Source organism: Eubalaena glacialis, chromosome 11 (genome assembly GCF_028564815.1).
Source record: "Eubalaena glacialis isolate mEubGla1 chromosome 11, mEubGla1.1.hap2.+ XY, whole genome shotgun sequence".
Lineage (NCBI taxonomy): Eukaryota > Metazoa > Chordata > Mammalia > Artiodactyla > Balaenidae > Eubalaena > Eubalaena glacialis.
In genome coordinates, this window is record NC_083726.1 from 96,113,786 (window position 1) to 96,138,541 (window position 24,756).

The following is a 24,756-nucleotide window of genomic DNA, read 5'->3' on the forward strand; positions in this document are numbered from 1 at the left end:
TCAGTATCCTGGTCAATGCCCACAAGCCGTGAATGACTCCTTTGAAACCTCATAAATTGCAGAGAAAGGAAAAGAAGTGAAAGACTGCTCTTTCTTCACTTTCCTGTCTTGGAATGTGGAAGTCTATTAACTTAGTGTGTATCCTTCCTGTGTCTCTTAAAGCCACCATAACCAGCATCTTGGTAGCCGGCAAATTTGTTACCAGATAGGCTATAATCAAAGGATACAAAGATAAATAGAATAATATCTATCAAATCAATCAATCAAACTAGGTAGAAAATAACTGAGGATATATTCTTCTTTTTCCGTAAAATGACTGACTGCACACTCATTTGTGTTGTTATGAATTAAAATTGCATCACCACTATCTAGCCAGTGACTGGCAAATTGGCACACTAGTATTTGTTGAATAAAGGAACGAACTTACATGAAAGAATTTACAGAGGATACGTTAAAACATCCCAGATGGAGAAGTGAGTATTCTTCACTCAGAAGAACATTTTTGTTCTTACAAATAAAGAAATGTCTTGTGACAGAATATTAGAATCAGATATCTTAACAGGGGTGAAGTTACACAAATGACCATCTCCTTCCTTTATGACTTGGAGAGAGCTAGTGAATCCCACAGGCCCTCATGTGAAGAGACAGGACCAACCTTCTGCAAACTTGCATCTTTATTAAGCAAAGCGTTCTCATATGTGTGTAACTGCATCTGAAAAGAAACACATTTAGGAAAGGCCATTGGGACATTGCTTTAGTAAAGGACAGTGCCACAAAATCATCCAATAGGGAGACAAGTTTCTTTGGCACCTTTAATGTGCATGTGTTTTTCACTTTATAAAGAACATTCACATTAGCCTCACAGCAACCCTTGAGGTCAAGGTCATTGCCCTTGCTCTACCAGGAAGGAAATCGAAGCTCAGCACTATCCAGAGACTTGCCCAGAGTCACATCCAGTAAGTGACAGAATGGAGACTAGAATCTGAGTCACCAACTCCAGCCAAGGGCTCTTCCCACTATTTCACACTTCATATAATAAGAGGACATAGAGAGTCTGCATTTTTTGATGAAATTTAAAACCTAGATAGGACACGAACACAGACTCCATATGGACATATAGAAGGCTCTTCCTCTTTTAAAAACAGTTTAAAAATGTTCAAGATTTCTTTTAGCAAAGTGAATATTAAGGATATATCAGTTTATTCAAACCAAAAGCAAGCTTGTTGGCGTAGGCTTCTAAATAGGATATAATTGATTAAAATGTCTATTGATTGAATGGAAAACCTGGAAAAATAATCAGCATAGTCAGAAGTAGAATCATCATCATCATAATCATATATATTTGATATCCCTTTATAGTTCTAAAGGTATCTTCACATAATCATCTCATTTGAGTTTCCAAGAAGCTTGTGGATGAGGTAGAAACTATCGTATCCATTTAATAGATGAGAAAATTGAGATTTAGAGAGGTTAACTACTTGCTTGTGGTTACAAAGCTTTTAAGTCGAGAAGACAGGATTTGAATCCGTGTCTTCTGGTTCTTTCCACTAGTTTATGACAGTTGTGTTTTCCGAAACAGTCATTCCTAGAATAAAATCAATTTTAATGTCTAAATTATAACTGCTATATGTATATGTACATACCCACATGGAATTGGGGTGTCTGCTAAGAAAATTGAGAATTCCACATATAGATATGAAATTTAAGTACATCATCATTTCAAACGCATACTACAACAAAAAATATTGTTCAAATAAACCATTAGAGATGAGAATAAGCATGACACAAATTCTTGAATTTAATAACAGTTGTCTTCTGTTTCCTGATAATAATGTATTACAGATAAAACAAAAATACACAAAATATAGACTTTCTAGATGTAATATAGATAAAAATCATTTTTGTAAGATATCATTCCTTAAGGCAATAGAATTGAATTAAAAAATCAAGATAGATTTTTTTCCCCCATCTCTCCTCATTTTCTGCATTAAGAAGGTACAATAGCTGAAATCTTCCCTAACTTAGGGATTTGCAAAATCAGATACTGTTAAATTAGAAATTGTCACTATAATAAAAAATATAAATAATAACAAGGGGTGGCAAGGATGTGGAGAAATTTGAACCCTCATACACAGCTGGTAGAAATGTAAAATGGCGCAGTCATTTTGGGAAAAGTCTGGCAGTTCCTCAAAACGTTAAACACAGAGCTATCATACGATACAGTAATTCCACTCCTAGGTATACACTCAAGAGAAATTAAAATATATGTCCACACAAAAACATATACATAAATATTCATAGCAGCATTACTCATAATAGTGAAAAAGTAGGAACAGCCCGAATGTCCAGCAACTGATGAATGGATAAACAAAATGTGCTATATCCATACAATGGAATATTATTCAGCCATAAAAGGAAATGAAGTAATGATATACACTCCTACATGAATGAACTTTGAAAACATCATGTTCAGTGAAAGAAGCCAATCACAAAAGACCATATAATGTATACGGCTCCATTTATATGAAATGTCCAGAATCGGTAAATCCATGGAGATAGAAAGCAGATTAGTGGTTGTCTGGGGTTGGGGAGGAATGGGGAGTGACTGCTAAAGGGATTTCTTTTTGGATGATAAAAGTATTTTAAAATTGGTTTTGGTGATGGTTGCATAACTCTGAATATACTAAAAACCACTGACTCATATACTTTAAGTGGGTGAATTTAATGGCATGTGTATTATATATCAGTAAAGCTGCTACATTGAAAAAACAGAAATTGCCTTTTATATAACTCAGACATCTAGAGCAGTACAAATTTCAAAATTTATAATGAAAGGTTATTGTGTCAATGAGTCACATACACCTTCAAAAAGTAATATTAGTTTGATGTAAGAAAATATTTTACCAGTATTTGAGAAGTGCTTACTTGATGCTGTTTCTCAGTTTTAGACAATTCCTCAATCTTCTTTTCCAATTTATATATATCCATAATGTTCTTAGCATTCTAATGTAAAATAAGATAGTATTCTTAGATTCAGACCAAAAAAAATAGAAGGAAATCACAAAATGTTTTTTAGGAAGTAGTATTTTCATCATTGACATTGTAATCCATTTTAAACTAAGGGACAAAACTTTAGACTTTGTCCAAAAATAACACAATCTTTTTAACGTGATCATCCAGGAATACTCCCAGCAATCCCTTCTTATTTTCCATTTCACCTCGAGCACTCACTCCCTAGTCATACCTTCAAACTTGTCATTACCAGCAACTGGGATCCCTCCATTACCTTAATTGCAAGCATCTCACTCTTCAACCACCATTTCTTGTCCTTCCAGGTTACTTCTTTGTGCATCAACAAACCTTCAATCCCCACTGGAGCCTACAATCCATTGATCCTACTACGTTCTCATTATCCTTCCACCTTCCCATGAGCTCCGTTCCCTCTTGACTCAGCTTAAATTCTTCCATGGTCAATCATTACAATCTCTCTCTTCCACATCCCTCCAATTCCCTTGGCTTCCCCCTACTTCTTGGTATTTTCTTAATTTCAGCTTGCCTCCTACTCCGTGCCAGCACCCTTTCACATAAACATTGTTAAAGAAAAATACAAATAAACCAACAGGTCACACGTTAAAATCATAACCTTTAACCTCAATGTTTACTGGTGATCGTATCACATCACCTTAGTCCATTCACATGGCCATTTACCTAAAGCAAGGATTTGCAAACTATACGAACTGCCCCACTCCATCCCCACAGGCCAACTCTGGCTGACCACTTGGTTTTGTAAATAAAGTTTTACTACCACACAGTTGAGTTCACTGTTTTCACATTGTCCATGGCTGCTTTCACACTACAATGGCAGAAGTGAGTGGTTGTGACAGAGGCCTTCTAGCCAGGCAAGCTTAAAAATATTTACTATCAGGTCCTTGATGGAAAGTTTGCGAACTCCTGGCCTATTTCATTCTTTGTCTCTCCTTGAACTTCCAACACCTCCTCCGACATCCTCACTCTCCGCCGATGACTTTGCTCTGTACTTCACTGAGTTTCTGCTATTAGAAGCGAATTTTCCATATTATTTGGATATATAATAAATACCTTTGGATACAGTATGAAGCATTTGCTGACCTGAACACTTTCTCCACTTCTTTTGTCCCTGCTTCAGTCTAAGCCTTCATCGGCTTTTGCCAGCATTATTACAAGGGCCTCCTGACTGGTCTCCTCGCTTCTTCCCTTGCCCCACTGTTGATTCTACACTCAGCAGCCAGAGATATCTTGGTAAAACGGAAATTAGATGATGTTTTTCCTCTGCTCAAAACTGTCCAGCGTCTCCCATCTCACTGAGCGTAAACAGAGTTCAGACGATGCCTGTATGAGACCCTGGGCGTCCGGGTCCCTACAGCTCTTTGTAGCCCCTCGTGGTACTTGTTCTCTCTGCTCCAGCCACACTGAGCTTGCCGTCCCTCAAAAACAGCAGGCAGGCTACAGCCTGAGGACTTCGGACGTGCTGTTTCCTCTGCCTGGAACGTACTTCCAGATGAACCTCCTAGTTTTTAACCTCTAGTTTTTAACCAAATGATTCACTTCCCAGTTCTACTTTTCCTAACCACCCTAGTTGAAATTGCACTCCCCACAACTCTGTTTTCTGCTCTTCTTTTCTCTGTGGCACTAATCACCATCTAACATGCTAGTTTCACATGGGCTATTTTGTTTAAGTCTGTATCCTTAACACCTAGAATAGAGTCTATCTCCCAATGACTGTGTGTATAATAAACAAACGAATAAATGTAAGTGAATAATTACCCAAACCATTGTGCCATTACTCTTCACATTGCATCAGATTTTTACCTCCTAAAGGAATCTTAGTGCCATCTATAAGCCTTTTCTAACGTAAATCAATAATTGTAATGCTATCTCATGATGCAGCGTTCTAAGTCTCCTTCCTTCTATTTCAATTCTAGATTGGCATAGTACAATTCTTTGATGCTAGTCAATCATCTTAAATATGAGGACAAAAATCTCTTACATTGGGAGCTTAACTGTAAAGCATTAGTTTCATGGAAACCTGGCCTTGTAGCTGTAACTTGTCTGAATCTAAGATAGGGTTTCTTTCCAATCTTTAGTTGTTCCTTTCCTATCTACTATGAATTTTTTTAATGTCCACTTGGGCCAAAATTGGATAACTCATCAGACTGTTCACCACAACTAAATAAATACATCTAATAAACTTATATAAAACCCAAACAAAAAACCGTACATAATGATTAACTTTCAAAAGGTATCTATAGAGAATTTTCCTCCAAAATAGTGACTTTCTGGTAGCTTTGCTACCTGTTCTTTCAATGTTTTAATTCTGTTGCTTAAAAATATATATTGCATAGAATTTTTCTTTTTTTTTTTTTTTTGCGATTTTACTAGGATTTCCTAATATATATGAGGTATATTATGGTTAACCAAATGGCTTCACATGCATTATCTTAATCTTTAAAATAACTGTAGGGAGTGGGTATTACTAATCCCTCAAAAGATAAATGGCTTTTCCAAGGTTAGACTGTCAATGAATTTAACATCTGGGTCTTAGACTCAAAGACCTTTTCCATCTAGTTTCGTGGAATAATAATAGAAAATTATTAGATATTGTCTATACTTTCCCTCTTGATTTGTATATTTTTTAGATGGGTTAATTTCATTTCATCTTAAGTCTGAATTTCTTAAATCCCATTTCTTCCATGGATGATTACAAAGGTATAACATACTTCTGTCCAGGCAGGAAAACCCCGTCTACTCTTCCTCACTTGTCATTGGACAAAGCAACCTGGTATTTGGTCCACAGTAGCCTGAAATTCACATGCTTTATATTTAACCCAGGGTCAGGACCCATGATTGTATGATTTCCATATGCTTATCTGTGCCCTTTTAACAATTTCAACATACCTCTTCTTGGAGAATCCGAATCTTAAGAATCAGAGCCCGGTTTTCTGCCTCCTGATTTATTAAGAGAAAAATAATTTTAAAGCATTTGAGAAGTTTATGAAAATACCAAATATTTACTTCCAGGGCTATCAACATTTTTTCTTTTTATCAACCTTAAATATGGCATTGACATATCACAAATAATCCTAGTCTAAAATATTCTCAATACGGGGTTAAGCCTTTGGCTTCGGTTTCTTGGGATCAGTGAGAAGTCACTCTTCCTGACTCAATCTAACTATGACAGGAAAGGAAAGACGAAAAACAAAAGAAAACAGCGTGGTTTTTTCCCTGCTACTTTACTGCCATCTGCTTATGACAGATAGTGTGAACTCATCTATTTAAACAGCACCTTGAAATCAAAGAGTACTAGCTTTCTATTTGAAGCTGCGGATATTCTCAGATTCAACATTACCAGAACATAGGAACATCAAAAATCATTTTATAATTAGGAGCCCTAAATTCAGAACCATCAGAAGAAAACATATTCCAGGACAGGATATACACCAAAATGTTAACAGTAAATCTTGTGGATAGGGTAGGGTAAAGATTTTGTGGGATTTTATTTTTTCTTTGTTAATATATATTTTCTTATTTTTACAGAGTGAACAGGTACTACCTTTATAACATAAAAATAAAAGGGAGGCCATCTCAGGCTAGGATGTCACTGGTACAAGAACGAAGGAACACACACACCACATAGTTGGAATCAGAAGACCTGAGTTCAGTTCTCACTCTACCATTTATTAGACAATGGACTTTGAAAAATCAAAACATTTCTAAACTTTAGCTATAACTCTATTAATTTTTTAAAATGAAGAATAGCAACTTCTGTTTCTACCTCACAGAATCTCTGTGAGGACCAATGAGAGGAAACATTAAAAATTCTTTTGAAATTGTAAAACATTGAATTGTAAAAGTGCAAAGGATTAGGACTGTATATCCAGGACTCTGCACTTTAGTAGCAGCTAACATCTAGCCCCAGGAGGAAAGAGGACATTGACTGCTTTACATGTATTAACTCATTCAATCCTCCCAGCCTTAAAGTAGGTAGTATTGCCATGTCCACTTTGCACAGGGGGGCACTGAGGCTTAAAGACGTTACGTGGTTTGCCTAAAGTTAGATAGCCCTCAGAGTCGGAACTTGGATGCCCACTGTCTCACACCCAAGGGTGGGCTCTTGGTCATTGCGCTACATGGCTTCCACATAGAAGCTCCTCAGTGGTCCCAGAATAAGTCTTTGCTGTAATGTATTCACAGAGACTTGCAGTCACCTGACACTCAATGAGTCCAGTCCCCAAATTTTACTGTTGAGGCAAAAGCTAAGCTAAGTTGTGTTGGTTGTAGGAAGTCACGAGTGAAAGGCACAGGCCTGGAATCCAAGTCTTCTGATGACTTAGACCTAAAAATAAATTAGTCTGAATGACTTTCAGCTGACCCCCCACCATGGTTAGCAATGCTCAAATACTGCTGGAAGGATTTTGAAGATGATTACTAAAGCTCTAGATAATAGTTTAACATTCCCAATAAAAATAATTACTTCTCTGGTAGTTGAATTAAAGCTTAGTCTAAATAATGTTTTGCTCTAAAAATTACAAGCCTGTGCTTCTTTAGTATAAGGACTGATTAATGGAACTAACTAATAATCTGTATGTGCTGAGAAAATGGATTTAAAAAAAAAAAAAAAAAAAAAAAACCTGAGAAAAAGGTGAAAGTTTGACAGAGAAAATTTTTTTGGAAAATGCAAGTGGTTTTTAGTGTCAGATATTTATGAATTCACCTATTAACTTCAGAAGGCATTCTAGATCTTTACAAATCGTTGCAAATATGACTCATTTGTAAAGAATTTTAATCCTGGTTGAAAAGGAAAACACAGTTTTTTATCCTACCTGCCTTTACTTTTCTAAGGTGTTACCAATTCATTCATCAGTCTACTGATTTCTGATTTTTGTTTCCAAATAAACCCTCTTGGATTTTAGTTATATAAACTATTAATATAGGTCCATTTCAAAGTACTTGGGTGACTTACTAATTGTTTGTTCTGGGCTACAATCATGGTCTTCTGCTCTTCTGAAGCGTTCATACTAATTTTCAGTTCCTCCAGTTCTTCTTTTAACAGATTTGTTCTCATAATAGCCTGGTGGGCACTGTGGGGTGGGGAGAGAAGGCAATGAGCAAAACCTCAAATATAACTGTCAAAGATACTAAGTAAAGCCACGGACTATTTTTAAACCCAAGTTGAAAACCACTGAAAACTCAAACCAGATGCCAACAACAGTAAAAAAAAAAAAAAAACATACTCAAGATCAAGATCTTTCCAAGGGATCTTCTTTCCCTTGGAAAAGGAAGGGATTTGGGTGGAGCATGGTGGGGGAAAAAGGATAGAAGGAAACAAACATATTCCTGAAGATAGAGATTTGGAGGCTCCCTTTGAAATCCATCACTGGCTGAATCACACGGTTCTTTCCTTCTACTAATAAGATGTAATATTAGTTAATGCAATCCCACAAACAGTTATTGAATAATATCATGATCAGGTGCTGTACCTTGCAAGAGGACCCATGATGTTGGACAAAAGAGACATGGTGTAACCTTAGAGAGGTTACGTACTAGTGAAGGAGATGACAACTAAACAAACAAGTAGTTACAGATAGTCTCTATATATTTTATTTAAAAGGTTTACTGCAACATTTTTTTACAATAACAAAGCATTGGAAAGAAACTAAATGTCCAACAAAGGGAAACCTATTAAATGTATTATGGTAATCTATATCATGGAATTACCTATTTGTACTCCCAAAAGATTATAAACTGTTTTCTGAGCAGGGTCTTGAAGAAGGTATAATTTTTTCCTTACTAAGAAATTACATTGATCGTTCAACCAATATTTATTGAGCTCCAACTCCATGCCATTCATTCTAATAGGCATTGAATAAGATAAAGATGAACCCAATCATAAGAACTCTGCCCTCCTGGAATTTATAGTCTAGTAAGGGAAACAGACAATCATAATTGCTATTACAGTACAATAAGAACCAAGGCTGCAGTGAACCCAAGTTCTGTAGACACTATAAAAGGAAGATAGCTCAGATGATGAGAAGGAGGAAGGGGAGGGGGACAGAGGGGTAGAGAACAGAAGCTCATTGAGGGGCTGCAAGCAGTCCGATATTGCTGGAGCACAGAGGGGAAAATGGGAGGTAGAGACAAGGCATCAGAGGCCCCGTCATGAAGGGGTTTGCAACAGATGAAGAACTTTGGATTTTACCCTGACTGCGAAAGGAATGCATTGAAGTGGTTAAAGCAGGGGCATGATGTGGTCAGACTGGCAGTTAGGAGGAACCTGCCTGCTGGGGTGGCACAAGCTTTGGAAAAGGCAGGGAACCTAACCAGGAGGCTGCTGCAGTGACCCAGGTGAAAGGTGATGTTGACTTGAACTAAGTGGCAGCTATGGGAATGGAAGGAAGTAAATCTATCTGTGAGAGATAAAGTGGGTAAATTAACAGGACTTGCTCTTTGATGTAGAAGTGAAGTCTGAGGAAGTAAAAGGAGACAGAGATTTCTGGTTTGCAGGCAACTGGAAGGAAGGGATTGCTCTTCTATGGCAGACATTCTACTAAGCGCTGGGGCAACCAGGATAAATAAGACACGGTTCCTCCCATTAACGAGGACACATTAACACAAAAGGCAAATTATACCATGATGGGACAACAGCACAATATCAAAAATAGGCTGTGAGCGCCGACAGGAAACAAGCTCTTCCTGAAGGATTGTGGGGCGGGGGGGGGAGTTGCGGGTGGGGTAGAAGAGGAGGCTTAATTCTGTAGACACTGGCATTCCCGCTGTCCACCCAGATTCTCTAGCTTTTCTGTCCATCCTGCAAGGTACCCAATTCCCTTCTAAGACATGTCTTCACTGCTTAACTTAACCAGAGTCAGCTTCTAGTAACCAGGGTCACCTTCTAGTGCTTGCAACCAAAAGCCCTGTCTGGCACATTCACCCAAAGCAAACTTTGTTTGCTTTTTTAAAGAAATTTTGAATTATTATATTTCAAATAAATAATAAATAAGCCAATTATGGAATGGAGAGAGCTTGAGGTTAGCATATATTTTTTTAATTTTATAGATTGGTTTGGAGGCTGGTCAAAACTTATGAGGGTAAGAGTTCATGGTCAGAATGCTTTACTGTCTTTCCAAGTTAACTTAGAACTTCTCTGTTCAGAATTTTAGACCTACAACATCTGTACACACATACTTTGTGAGAGCCATGTTGCTTGTTTCCTGATGCTCAAGCATCTCCCAGCAACCTATTTTACCAGTGTCTGACACTTTATCTGGTATGTCTCCAAGGTCCATTATCCCTTTCTATCTTAAGCTAAGGTCATGAAATTTCTTATCATCCTTCTAGGCTACAGGTACCCTGAGGATACATTTTAAACATGACTCATCAATGTATCTCTCATAATACTTAGCATGGGACTTTGCATAGAGTAAGAGTTCTACTGAACCACAGACTGTTGGGATGGATTCACGCTTGACCCTTAGGCATACTGGTCTTACACAGAGATTGAATGACATAGAGAACATTATCGCTAGAAAAGAACTAACAAACCTTACTGGTGGGAAAGTAAAATAGTGCAGCTGCTTTGGAAAACAGTTTGGCAGTTCCTCACAATACTAAGTATAGGTCACTACCCAGCAATTCCACTCCTAGGTATACACCCAAGAGAACTGAAAACGTATGTCCACATAAAAACTTGTACACAAATGTGCATAGCAGTACTATTCATAAGAGTCAAAAAGTGGAAACAAACCAAGTGTCCAAACTGAGGTATATCCATACAATGGAATATTATTCAGCCATAAAAAAGGAATGAAGCAGTGATATATGCTACAACATGGATGAGCTTTGGAAATGTGATGCTAAGTGAAAGAAGTGAGACACAAAGGTCACATACTGTATGATTCCATGTATATGAAAATGCCCAGAACAGGCAAATCCAGAGAGATAGAAAGTAGATTAGTGGTTGCCAGAGGCTGAGAGGAGGGGGAAATGGAGAGTGACTGCTAATCAGTATGGGATTTCTTTTTGGAGTGATGAAAATATTCTGGAATTAAATCATGGTGATGGCTGTACAACCTTGTGAATATACTAAAAACCACTGAATTAATTGTATACCTTAAAAGGGTGAATTTTCTGCTATGTGAATTATATCTCAATAAGAAACAGATTTATTTTTTTAAAAAAGGAAAAAGAACTGAAAGCTCCCAGCACACAGTAACCCCATCATAGCTCACCTTTTTATCTGAAGGCGCAATTCAGTACAGTCCTCTGATAACTGGCTGTTTGCATCTTCCAAGCTTTCTAATGCCAATTTAAGCATATTATTTTCCTCCTCGAATTTCTGCTTGTTGAAATGCAGGTCTGCTACACAGGTAATCAAATCAGGCACCTCTCTGCAGGTGAAAGAATGAATGAGAATAATCTTCAACATCTCTAATCCCTTCCTATCAAAGTAAGGCGAATGGTTAAGCCCAAACAGGCTTAAATATTCCTGTGAGATTTTCTACTTTATCTTCATTCATCCTCATAAGTGTAGTTTATTTACACAGTATTTATTCAAGTACTTATTACAATAGCATCAAAGATTTTTCCAAAATTCCCAGATATTTAGCATCTGCCACTTGTGAAGTCGACTTCTACAGCTTTTATTTCTTCCTTTCCACTTTGCTCCCAACATCTGCCTCTGTCTACACTGAAGAGTTCCTATTTCTGCCTGGGTTATGGAAAGTCCTGAAATAAACTGACACTGTACTCTTTCAGTCAGGAATCTTGGCAGGTTTGAATAGGCCTTTAACTAGGAAACAATTCCTAGAGTCTTATAATTGTAGCCTGAAGCTCACAATTTAGTACTCATCTTTCCTGTAATTTTCTACAGCTTGTTAATGTCTGTGGGTGTCACTCTTGCCCCTGACATTTGATCATAAACCCTGTGAGAGTCAGGACTGTGTGTTTCATGGAGTCCCAGGCCTTCTCTTCCTCTTTGCCATATTTTCTTAGAGTTTAGCACAGGTTGGCTACATGGGTCCTACTCCACCATTTTTGCATGGATAAACCTGAAGTGGCAAAGATAAAATAAGCAAGGACAGGTCCAGTGGTTAAGACTCTGTGCATCCAATGCAGCGGGCGTGGGTTCGATCCCTGGTCTGGGAACTAAGATCCCACATGCCACATGCCGTGTGGTGTGGCAAAAATAATAATAATAATAATAAGGAAGGACAGAGTCACCTCCCCTTAACATCTAAAACTCACATTTAGCAGAAAACAGCTTTTCTCATTCATATCTAAAAGTATCTGTTAAAGTAGTGCTTTAAAAGTAATCCCCCGAAGAGCTTAAGGTCAATGTCATAATTCTACTTCAAATGGAATTTGGTTTCCATGGAAAACACATGAAGTTAAAGAAGGAGAAGTGTTTCATGAGTGAGAAAATGTTAATTTATGTCACACTAATCTTCCATAATTTGTGTTCCTAGTGAAACTACTTCTAATGCAATTGGGATAGAATAGGTAAAAGTTAAAAATAAATTATGTGAGCCCTACCACACACACACAAGAAGAGCTAAGTGACTTTATTGTAAATAAAATACATAAATCTATGAAATAAATAAGAAAATAAATAAGAAAACTTGAGGCACTTAAGAAAGCATTGTAAGTAAGAATGCTTACAAGACTCCTTTAAACATGTCTCCACCCAAAGCCTCAAAGCTCCGTGATACAGAATCTGTTATATCTGTGGTCATCTTAACTGAAACACATATAAGAGAGGTTTATGAAAAATCCATTTCTCCAAACCACAAGAAAGTGGCAGAACAATCCCAGAGAAACACATTCATACTTCCTCCACCTGATTTTATGCTGTCCTGTTCCAAAGCAGAATGACCCATTCTGCTGCTTGATCCATTATTCACTCCTTCCCTGTAACCAAAAAACAAAACCAATGAGCTAGGATTCTTTGCCAAACCAAAGCTTAGCTAATTTTTCAGATGTGCTCTGTACTTTCTTATTCAGGTCTTTCTTTCTGAATTTTAAAACCATCTATTCACTCAGCAACTACTTGGAACCCAACACTGTGCTTAAATACGGTCATAGAAAAGAAACATAAGGCGTACCTCCACCTTCCATAAACCTTTAATCTAACATGAAAAGAAAATGTGCGCACAGAAATAGGCAGGTGTCGATGTACAGCAGCTGTGCTTAGGGGATGGGAGGTCTCAGTGCGTCAGGAAGTTGATGTAGTTTAAAGGGATAGGTGGACACTTGTAGAGGTAGCAAGACCTTGGGCCTTAAAGAATTGGGAAAGAAAAGACACGAACAACTAATACTTTGGGATACACTGATGGTGTTCTTTTCTCTTTCTCATGAAAAACCAAGTTGAACCTAGACTAACTGTACTTTGGAACATGTCACACTTGAAATTTGGGGAACCCTCTTCACAGGCCTCTATCCAGGACACCAATGCTAGCTCTAAACCCCAAAATAAACATATTAAAATTTCAACCATTTCTTTTCCAAGAGTCTTTATACTATGATTTTAGCTTTGTCACTTAATCTTTCTAAATGCCAAACCCTTAGATTATCTCTCTGGAGCAGCTACGAAAGCCACTAAATTTGTACTTACATCCCGTTGCATTTCAATGTGAGATGTCTGTCAGAAGATGACTGAGAAGAATAACTCAGACATCACTCTTACTCTTCCTAGATCTACATCCATCACCATTTCTGAGTTCCTGTTCTTATATTTCGTATTTATATCTCCCATGTTTTTTCTTTTCCTTTATATTTGTTATAAAAATAAGTTTTCTCTTTAGCCCTCACTCCACTTTATAAATGAATTATTGATATTTTTATTACACAATCAAACCTAAATATTTTAGTAAGAATAGAAAATTCATAAGAAAAGAGGACACAAACTTAAGGTCATCATACAGAGATAATCATTTTGGAGTATAGTCCTCCCAACTTTTCTGTGCCTATTTTTATTTCTTGACAAATAAGGGATCGTACTACATATACAGATCTATGGCCGATTGTTTGAAATAAATACATATGAATATTTCTCTTGTCAAATATTTATCTAATTATAATTTTGAGTGACTAATTAGGATTCTAGTGTATGGAAGTATTGTAAGTCATTTGTCCAAATATCTGCTTGTAAATATTTACATTGCTTATATTTATCACTATCATAAACAACATTCTGCATATATAGAGAGAGTATATGATTGGTTATTTTTCCTGAAGTTACATTATTTGACCACATTACATATTTTTAAGGGTTTGATACACATTCCTAAATTGCCCGTGAAAAACTGTGCCAACTTACACTATTACCAACAAAGTATGAGAGGGCCTATTTCTCCACCTGCCCTGATAACATGGGATAGAGTCATTCTTCTAAATCTTTGTTAACCTGATGGGCAAAAATAATATGTTCTCTTTATTTGCATTTCTTTGATTACTAGTAAGATTAGATATTTTTATATATATTTATCTTGCCTTCACAATTAACTCGTGTATAGCAAACAACATTTCAGTCACATTTTTTAAGTCATTATATATTAGGAAACCATTGACCAAAACCGCCTGCCTTGGCCAGGCATGATGATAACCACTTGCATGAATTGTCTCACAACAGGAGGTCCCGATAAAGAACACAGTACTGGGCTTCCCTGGTGGCGCAGTGGTTAAGAATCCCCCTGCCATTGCAGGGGACACGGGTTCGAGCCCTGGTCCGGGAAGATCCCACATGCCGCGGAGCAACTAAGCCCGTGCACCACAGCTACTGAGCCTGCGCTCTAGAGCCCATGAGCCACAACTACTGAAGCCTGCACGCCTAGAGCCTGTGCTCCGCAACAAGAGAAGCCACTACAATGAGAAGCCCGCGCACTGCAACGAAGAGTAGCCCCTGCTCGCCGCAGCTAGAGAAAGCCCGTGTGCAGCAACGAAAAACCCAACAGAGCCAAAAAAACAAAAAACAAAAAAAAAACACAGTGCTACCGCAGAAAACTAACCAGGAGAATTTGGGAGGAGCCAAAAAGAGGAAGGAAGAGACTATATGTCCTGCCAACCTCCCAGAAACCCGCACGCTGGAATCCATCTTGGCAGAGGGATGCGCACGCCACCAGGGAGGACCCTGAGTCAGAATGATGGGTCAGAGACAACCCGGAAACTAACCCCATTACCACAAAACCCGAGACTGCGAGCCACGTGGCAGAGCAGTACTCCTGGGTTCCCTTACCCTGCTGCTCTCCACCTGGGCACCGCTTCCCAATTAAGTCTCTTGCTTTGTCAGCACATGTGTCTCCTTAGACAATTCATTTGTGAGTGTTAGACAAGAGTCCACTCTCAGGCCTCGGAACGGGTCCCCTTTCCTGAAACATATACATCCTAACCCCGCATGAAATCTAGCAAGTTTTGCCACCGTTTGGGCTTAAAGCATTCTTTAAGAAAACCTCTAGTACATATCAGCTGGTAGCTGGAGATTGGTGGCTGAGTAAAAGCCAAAGGATTAGGCTTCCTGTGAAAGAAGATGATGCTTTTCCAGTATCCGCCCAGGGCACCTGATCTCATGGGTACCATTCTCCTTCTCCTTTTTTCAGCTTCACCGTCCTTTCCTTTTCCTTTTAGCCTCCCTATATTCTAGGCTTCTAAATTACACTCACTGACTACATCTCCCCACTGACCTTAAAAGGGAGTTTATGCTGAATTTAAATGCATTTGGTGACTTGGTGGTCAGTACCAATAATTTGCTTGACTCCTATGCCAGAAGAATGTAATAATATGTGCTTCCCCTAATCACAATAAATGAATGTTATCATAATTAACATAATAGGTTCTCAAAGTGTGCCCATCACCCCCCCCAACCAACTCCCCCCATCATATCAGTGTCACCTGGAAACATGCTAGAAATGCAAATTATCAGGCTTAACCCCAGACCTACTCAATCATAGTGGAGATATCCAACAATCAGGTATAATATCATTTAGGTGATTCCAGTGCATGCTCAAGTGTGAGAAGCACCAGATTACAGTATTTCCATCAGTGCAGAAAACAGTGATTAGCATTCATTGTAAGCAATTGTTAAAACAGAACCTGAAAACACGTCCTGCTGGGACGATGATTACCATTTGTTTCTGCAGTGAGCTATCCATTCTCTCATGATGGCCTGGAAGGTTTCCAGATTCACATGCATGTCTCTCCTCTCAGGATCGAGCATGTTCCACAGCTCCTCAAGGCTACCATCTTCAGAACCTTGACTAGTAGTTTGTCTCAGGTAATCTATTACTTTGGTAACTCTGACTGAGCCTTAGGAAGAAGAAAGCCAAGTTAGTTTTAAAAGGTGGGGAAAGATTATTTTTTAAAAGTGAGGCACTTAACTCTTTTAGGTCGCTTGGGAACCTAAACGTGCCTTATAACCCTCGCAGTACTGCTGAGTTGGTATCACAGAGTAAAAAGAGCACTGGCCTTGGGTCGGAGTCTAACAGACTAGGGTCAAATCTTGGCTCTGGACTGTATCAGCTGGGTGGCTCTGGGAAAATCACTCAACCTCTCTGAGCCTCAGTGTCCTTGTCTGTGAGATGATGCCTACTGCACAGAGGTGTTGTGACATCTAAATAAGAACAATATATGTATTCAATAATCACTTGTGGGAAGTGATCAAAATGCCACTTTATTTTTGTCTCCCATTCTTTTCTTAAAAAACATTCAGTGAAGGAAGGGTTTCCTCTGCCCTAGATGAAATTTCAGCCTCCAGTAAGTGGTCTGACTTTTATTTGGGGGGAGGGGTAGAAAAGTCATTCTTAGACACAGTCAGTCCTACTATCACATTCAGAAATTAAAGTCAAACAGACTATGTTAGTTATTAACACACCAATCTTCTTGAAGCATAAGACACGTCTTTTAACTAAGTCCTGACTTGGGCTAGCTGCTTGAAGGGGAGAAGGAAAAGGAAGTAGAAGGTTGATAGGGTAGATGCAGAAATGAAGATTCTTCCCCTAGAAGGTAAGCAGAGACCCTGATATATATATATAGAATAAGTCCAGTACATAATTAGAAGGAGGGGAGAGTTGTAAAGGAGACTGAACAAATTTCAAGAGTATTAATTTAATGGAAAAGGTCATTTGGCTGTGACAGGAAGAAATGGAAATAAAATTATTAATAATTATTTAGAGAGATGATTTTTATTCCTGTTTGCAGTAGAGTTGGAGGGTCAAAAAGAATACCTATATCTCATTTTCCTCCACTAAAACTCTGGAACCTGTATCATATACCTCAAAACTCGAAAGGTCTTCTGTGATGGTTTTGCAATGTGTCAACTTAACGGGGCCATGGAGTGCCCAGATATTTGATCAAACATTATTCTGGTTGCTTCTGTCAGGGTGTTTTTGAATGAGATTAACATTTAAACTGGTAGACTAAGTAACACAGACTGCCCTCCCTAATGTGTGTGGGCCTGGATAGAACAAAAAGGCAGACCCTTCCCCAAGTGAGAGAGAGCTCTTCCTGCATGACTGCCTTTGAACCGGGACTTGTCTTTTTTCCTGACTTTGGACTCAAACAAAAATATCAGCTCCTCCTCAGTTTTCAGCCTGTCGACCTTTGGACAGGTTCTCTCCTGCTTCTCAGGTCTTTGGACGCTGACTGGAACTAAACCATCATCAGCTCTCCAGGTCTCCAGCTTGCTCACTCACCCTGCAGATCTTAGAACTTGTCTGCTTCCATAATCACGTGAGTCAATTCTTTACAATAAATCTCTTTATGTACATTACACACGCGCGCGCACACACACACACACACCCATTGGTTCTGTTTCTAATACATCTCCCATCTCCCTTCAGTGGAGCTTCCTTATTTTCTTCCGGGAAATAGTTCCTTAACTTCTGTCCAAACAGAGAGGCTTTGGGGGAATAAATAAGTCCCATTCATTCTACCAATATAATTAAGAGTATAGGCAAATGTTTTGCTATGAGAATGTTCATTATGGATCATTATGGTGCTGTTTATAATAGAGAAAAAAATATCCAATTGAGACATATTGTTTAAATATATTATGTTACATCCCCCAAAAGTACAGTATATAAAGCAAATTTGTTGACCCAGACAAGTGCTCAAAATTATTAAGTGAACAAAAGCAGATTATAGAGCAAGTCTGGGAACATTCCCATACATACTTAGGGAACTTGTTGTATATAGCTTAAGGAGAAAGAATGACCAAAAACAAGCCTTAAACCATTGTGGTGGTGAGGTGGACAGACTCCAGGGTGCCCCTTTATGATCCCTGCCTCCTAATGTTTACACCCCTGTGTAGTCTCCTCCCTTGAGTGTGGGCATGACCTGGGACTTGCTTCTAACCAGTAGAATATGGCAAAGGAGACAGGATTACATGTATATAATTGCATGATTAAGTTACATAAGATCACAGTGCCTATCTTCCTGGAGTCATTCCCTTGCTGGCTTTGAAGAGGCAAATATTATGCCATATTATGGACTACCTATGTTTAGAGGCCCAACTAGTAAGAAACTGTCCAGCTGACAGCAGCAAGACTCTGAAGCCCTCAGTACTACAACTGCAAGAAACTAAATTCTGCCACCTAAAGCAGCTCATTCCCCAGTCGAGCCACAGATGAGACGGCTGCCCTGGCCAACATCTTGACTGCAGCCTTGTGAGTGAGTTCCTTAACAGAGGACCCATGTAAACCATGTGTGAATTCCCGATTCACAGAAATTGTGAGGTAGTAAATGTGTGTTGTTTCAAGCCACCAAGTTTGTGGTAATTCAGCAACAGGAAACAACATAAGTAGTTTGGGTAGTGCTCATCTGAAACCATTGTGTATGTACTGTAGAATAAAGCAAAGGAACATTTATACTGGTGTCATTGAGAACCAAGATTTTCTGTGGTTGAAAAAGGGCATACAGAATATGAGATGAGTAAAAACCCTGTAGTCCTGAATTTGCTTTAGAAGGAAGACTATGAACTCATAATGCAATATATCTTCAAAATTTTTAAGTACTTCTTAGGTCTGCCCACTGAAAATGCCTAGAAACAACCACTATCCCCTGTCCCCAGATCTTGGTCTCTATATATTATTTCCCATTAAAAGGAACCATGGATCCTTGAAGAAATAACTGATTCCAAGGTTGGGGCAGGAAATGTACGAGATAAGCCTAAAGACTTTTATAATACTAGGGAAAACAAGGAAGCTACTAAAAAGGATGGGGATGTCTCAGAAGTGTTAGTACCTGGGACACCTGGTTGCTCCAGGAAGTAATGAGATCCTCAAAGAAAGATGGGGACAACACAAACAGACATAGGAGCCAGCTTAAAGAATATCTTGCTGGCCAACTCTGGGACAATTTGAGCATCAAAATAAATAATGATAGTAACAGATTATATATATTGAATTAAGAAGAATCCAGAAATTCACAGTGATATTAATTCATTTAATTAGAGAAATGGTAAAACCCTGATGATAGATTGACAAGTAAAAAATACAGAAAGAATATTGGAAATTGAAAATTTTCTATTTGGCAACCACCATGGTAAGAATTGATTTAGGCAAGAAATATCAATAGATGCTATGTTTCTGATCACCAATTCCAATGTGTAGGGTTCTTCCCCCTCCCCCTGCCCCACCCCACAACATACACACATCCAAGCAATTCTCAAGACACTGGGTGTTCTACAATTCAACCCAATTCTGACACTATCTATGTGGTGATAGTGTCAGAGCCACAGGTTAATGGCTCAGTCTTACAAAACTGACCCCACCCCCTGTAGACACCAATGTAAGACCGGGTTGTCACTTGTGCTTCTGATGGACCAGCTATAGATTGGAGGTTCCTATGACTCCCCTTTGTGTTCCATTAATTTGCTAGAGCAACTCGCAGAACTCAAAGAAATTTTTTACTTACTATATCACCAGTTTATTATACAAGGATATAACTCAGGAACAGCCAGATGGAAGAGACATACAGGGCAAGGTATGGGGAAAGGGCATGGAGCTTCCATGCTCTGCCCGGCATGCCACACTTTCCAAATCTCCAAGTGGAAGCTTTCCAAACCTCTCCTTTTGGGTTTTTATGGTGGCTTCGTTACATAGGCATGATTGATTAGATCATTGGCCATTGGTGATGAAACTCAATCTCCATCCCCTCTCCCCTCCCTGGAGGTCTGGGGAGTGGGACTGAAAGTTCCAACCACCTAATCACATGATTGGCTCCACTGGCAACTAGCCCTCATCCTAAGGTGGGGTCCAAAAGTCATTTCATTAACGTAAAAAAGGCACCTTTATTGCTCTCATCACTTAGGAAATTCTAATGGTTTTAGGAGCTCTGTGCCAAAAATGGGACAAAGACCAAATATATACTACTTATAATAAATCATAATATCACAGATGCTAAAACTAGTGAGTGAACGTTTGATGAGGAACAGGATGTTTACATAGATTCAAAGTATCTTCCCATAAATTATTTATTAATTACTGATGAAATAAAAATTCATATTCTAAGGCAAGTCAAGGAAAATTTAACCATAAAATAGTTTCTCTGCTCTTTGGCCTCCTCTCTCCCCTCTACTGTGCATTGTGTATCTACATTATGCATCCCAAACATCCCCATCAGCAGAAATACCTGCTCAACCATAAAAAGCAACATTCTCTGAGCATCAGCAAGACAAATCCTCAGGACATAACCTTCCTTCCTAATCTTGTAAGGAGCCACGATGACCCATGAACCACTACTCGCTTTGTATGCTTAGATCTGGATTGTGTAGACTGTCAGTAATGTCGTTTAACATACAGCCCTCTGTCTCAAAATATGCTTTGACCTTTAACAGACAGAACAGTTCTCAGAGCTTTCTGAAAGGCTGTTCCTGAGTTATAATCCTCAATTTGCCTCGAATAAAATTTTCCATTTCTTTCTTAGATCGACCGATTGATTTTTTATAGACGTTATAAAGGAAAAATAGTAACTTTACAATAGGGATATTTGGCAGACACCACACTAATCAAGTGATCAAAGTTAAAAATCCTGATATATTGTACAGAGAAGAACATAACATCACTTCCGTAGTGTGCCTGCAAAAATGTATAACCTGAATAATCAAGAGGAAATATCAGATGTTCTACAAAGTAACTGGCATATACTCTTCAAAAATTTCAAGGTCATAAAAGACAAGGAATGGAGGAACTCCTCCAGATTTAAGGAGACTAAAGAGATGTGACAACTGAATTCGATCCTGGACATGGAAACAAAAAATCTATAAAGAATATTATTGGGAAAATTGACAAAATTTAAATATTGACTTTTAAATTAGATAATAATATTGTATCAAGGTTAAATATCCTAATTTTGACAATCATTCTGTGGTCATGCAAGCAAATGTCCTTCTTTGTAGGAAATACACACTGATGTACTTAGGGGTAAAAAGGCACAATATCTGCAATTTACTCTCAATCAGAAGCACAATCAAGCTTTTATCCTGCCTTTCCTTTGGGAAACAAGACTCAGCCACAGCCAAATAGTTGCTAGGCAGGGTAGAGTTTCTTCTTATAGATATTCCAGCTGATAAAATAGGAAGGAATAATAGACTATCACCTTTAGCAACACCTAATGAAAGAATAAATCTAGGCCTTCATCCTCAAATAGTTTTGTCCTCTGATAAAAACATATACACCGTCTATGCGGAATCTTGCCAAAAAAAGATACAAAACTTTTATCGGATCAAACCTCTAAATGTAGGGGACAAAGAAACAGGTTGTGTTTCTACGACCACACAATCACCAAAATTCAGACTGGGGGAAACTATGAGATAAAAGAACCAGTTTCATTAACAAATAACTTAAAATACAAAAAAGAGAGAATAGGAAGGGAACATAGAGATAAGCTAGACGACCAATAACAATGAACAAACTTTTCTTGGATATTGATTTGAACAAATAAACTGTTTAAGAAAAAATAAATTTCTTACACAAATGAGAAGACAAATGCTGATAAGATATTTGATATTAAGAAATTATGTCACCTCTTTAGTCATGAAAATGACATTGCATAGTTGTGTCTGAAATCAGTCTTTATCTTTTGAACGTACTGAAATATTTACAGGTGAAATAATATGATGTCTTGGATTTGTCTCAAACTAATCCAGAGTGGAGGAGAGGAAAGTGGGTGGGGCTAGAAATGAGACATCATTATTTATGACACATATATAAGGGTTATACCTCTTTACTCCTGTATACGTTTGTAATTAATGTTCTATAATAAAAAAGTTTTAATCCAAATAAAACAAAACCGTATTGACCAAGGAATTTGTGGAAGGTCATATAACAAATCATTAACAATGCTTCCTCAGGGAAACAGGATTACTGATGAGTTTTTTTCTCTTCTTTTCTATATATTATTAATTTTATTACAGTGGTCACGAGCCATTTACATGCTAAAAATTACTTGCGGAAATTTTAAAAAGAACACATCTCTAAGAAAAACAGAAGTGAAAATCTAAAATTAACTCAAAAATTTGAGCTAAATTTGTGTAGCAGTTTTATACGTATGAAGTATATACTTCTTGTGAGGCAACAACTATAAGAGGTAAGTCGTTCCAGTCAATGATTGCAGCTGGTAAATCAGTTGATAAGCTCAATAAAATCATTCAAGACACTGGTAAAATATGCAAAACAGGGACAAAGAAATTAACCAACATCTAGACAGCCACCCTTTCTCCCAAATTAGGTTGCACCCACCACGTGTGTAGACACAGATACACAGAGCACCACACATAAACCATTTCCCTTTCTCTCACAATAGAAAGTACAATGACTTGATGAGTACCACCGAACATCTGAGCAGATAATTTTCGACTGACCTCTGCATTTGGTGTCACATGCATTAAAAATACTTGTAAGCAACTCCTCTTCACAGGTCCTGTTATTGCTATAGGTTACATCTTCCTTGCCATCATCAGTTCCTTGTTTCCACCCTAGTAGAAGAAAAAGTTTGCATATCCAGATGCTTTTCTGTGCTAATATGCTTAATTGCTAATTTTTTTTGTTTTAATTTTAACAAAGAAAACATACTTAAATAAAGAGCAGTCCACAATACTGGTTACTTAACTTGAATAGATCAAGCAGAGAAAGTGGTCTTGAAGGGTCTCTGATTATTCATTTTCCTTTCCTTATAAGTTTTATAAAGGTAGAATAAAAGGAGAGATGAAGAAGAGGGAAATGAGCTTTACTGCCCTGTAATGTTAGAAGCACTCTGTGAAAAAGCAAATAGTGTAGCACAAATAGAAATATTTTAAGGAAAAATAGAGGGAACGTAAAGACTAGTCTACAGAAAATGTGCCATTTTACATTGTTTTGTTTTTCAGGGCCTATCATATATGGGACTCTGTAAGCAATCCCCTAAATAGAATTCCAAAATTTCATTGAAATTGGCCTCCAAAATTTACATTCTCCCCTGGTCTACTTTATTGGCTCTACATTTTCTTACATGTTTTACTCTCACACACACAAAAAATGCTAAAATGGTAGTTTTCAGCAAGGCATGTTGGAACTATATGAATTTTAGCTCCCCTGTATCTATGTATTCCCATCACAACATTCTAATTTGCCCAGGAGAAAGTTTGTTTTCAGGTCAGTAGAGAAATGCCAATGATTATGATTGTAAATACAATCTAGAATTTCTACCAGGTTTATAATTGAAAGCATAGAAAATACTTATATTTCACATATAAGAGTTTTTTAAGAGAGGAAAAAACAATTTTAAGGGAAAGATGGATGCTTCCCTCCAAGTTTCGATAATGTACACTGGTATTTCATTTTAGTTCAGGTATTCTCATAGTGATATGCTCAAGGCTTTATCGGAAGAACAAATATTAAAAGATGAATATTTACCCTCTTCATTCAGAGATAATTTTTTCACCACTGAATCCTGACGAGTAAAAAATTCAGAGCTCTGATTAGAGGTGGAATCAAAGTCAAGTGTTAAGGCACTAACATCATTTTCACTCCAACAGTTTTTCAAATCCTTGTTAGAGAAGAGTTCCCTTTTTCTGATCTGCGGTATCAAAGATGTGTAATTCTGGGAGCTCTCTGATCTAGGCCTTGAGATGTTTTCCGAACTTGTGAGGATAAGAGAGTATGTTGCGTTCTCAGGAGAGCTGAGATGAGAGATGGGTGGGGTTCTTGGAGACACTCGTTGAGGACGTGAAGTAAAGGCACCAACTTTCTCAGGACTTGAGGAGCGAGGGTCGGGCAGAGGAATAGGAGCAGTCGTCATTTTCTTCAGTACCTCTTCAAAGTCTTTCTTGGGGTTAGTCTGTGGACTGTCAAACCTGCTAGATTGGTATTTGATAATCTGTTGGATGGGACTTGTACTCTCTTCTCTCTTTTGGATGGCTTGGATTTTTCTACAGATGCTTTGCACTGGGTTATGTCGCTTCTCAGTTGCTTTCTTGGCAGAGGCCATTGTTGACTTCCCTCCAATGAGACAGAGGAAGTGGCTAAAGTACCGGCAAAAGTAGACATGTTTTTCAAAGTTAGCATTGTCCTAACAATAATGTAGCAATAGCTATTTATTCCCAAACCAACTTTGGAGGGATCGAGATGTCTTTAAACAATTGCTTTTTTTATATTTAAGTATAGTTGATTTACAATGGTGTGTTAGTTTCAGGTGTACAGCAAAGTGATTCAGTTATACATATATATTCTTTTTCAGATTCTCTTCCATTATAGG

General features: G+C 38.0%; 1 protein-coding gene across 1 annotated transcript in view; it reads right to left on the reverse strand.

Annotated features, from left to right (window-relative positions):
• IRAG2 (inositol 1,4,5-triphosphate receptor associated 2) overlaps positions 1-24,489 on the reverse strand; it is a 91,156-nt gene extending 66,667 nt beyond the window's left edge. Inside the window, exons 1-10 of the mRNA XM_061205287.1 lie at positions 23,916-24,489; positions 22,886-22,999; positions 16,152-16,332; positions 12,863-12,942; positions 12,694-12,772; positions 11,265-11,423; positions 8,000-8,117; positions 5,935-5,985; positions 2,926-3,003; positions 656-712 (exon numbers count right to left, since the gene is read on the reverse strand). Coding sequence (XP_061061270.1) covers positions 656-712; positions 2,926-3,003; positions 5,935-5,985; positions 8,000-8,117; positions 11,265-11,423; positions 12,694-12,772; positions 12,863-12,942; positions 16,152-16,332; positions 22,886-22,999; positions 23,916-24,489 — 1,491 coding nt within the window. The remainder of the gene's footprint in view (positions 1-655; positions 713-2,925; positions 3,004-5,934; positions 5,986-7,999; positions 8,118-11,264; positions 11,424-12,693; positions 12,773-12,862; positions 12,943-16,151; positions 16,333-22,885; positions 23,000-23,915) is intronic.
• Between the last annotated feature and the right edge of the window lie 267 nt (positions 24,490-24,756).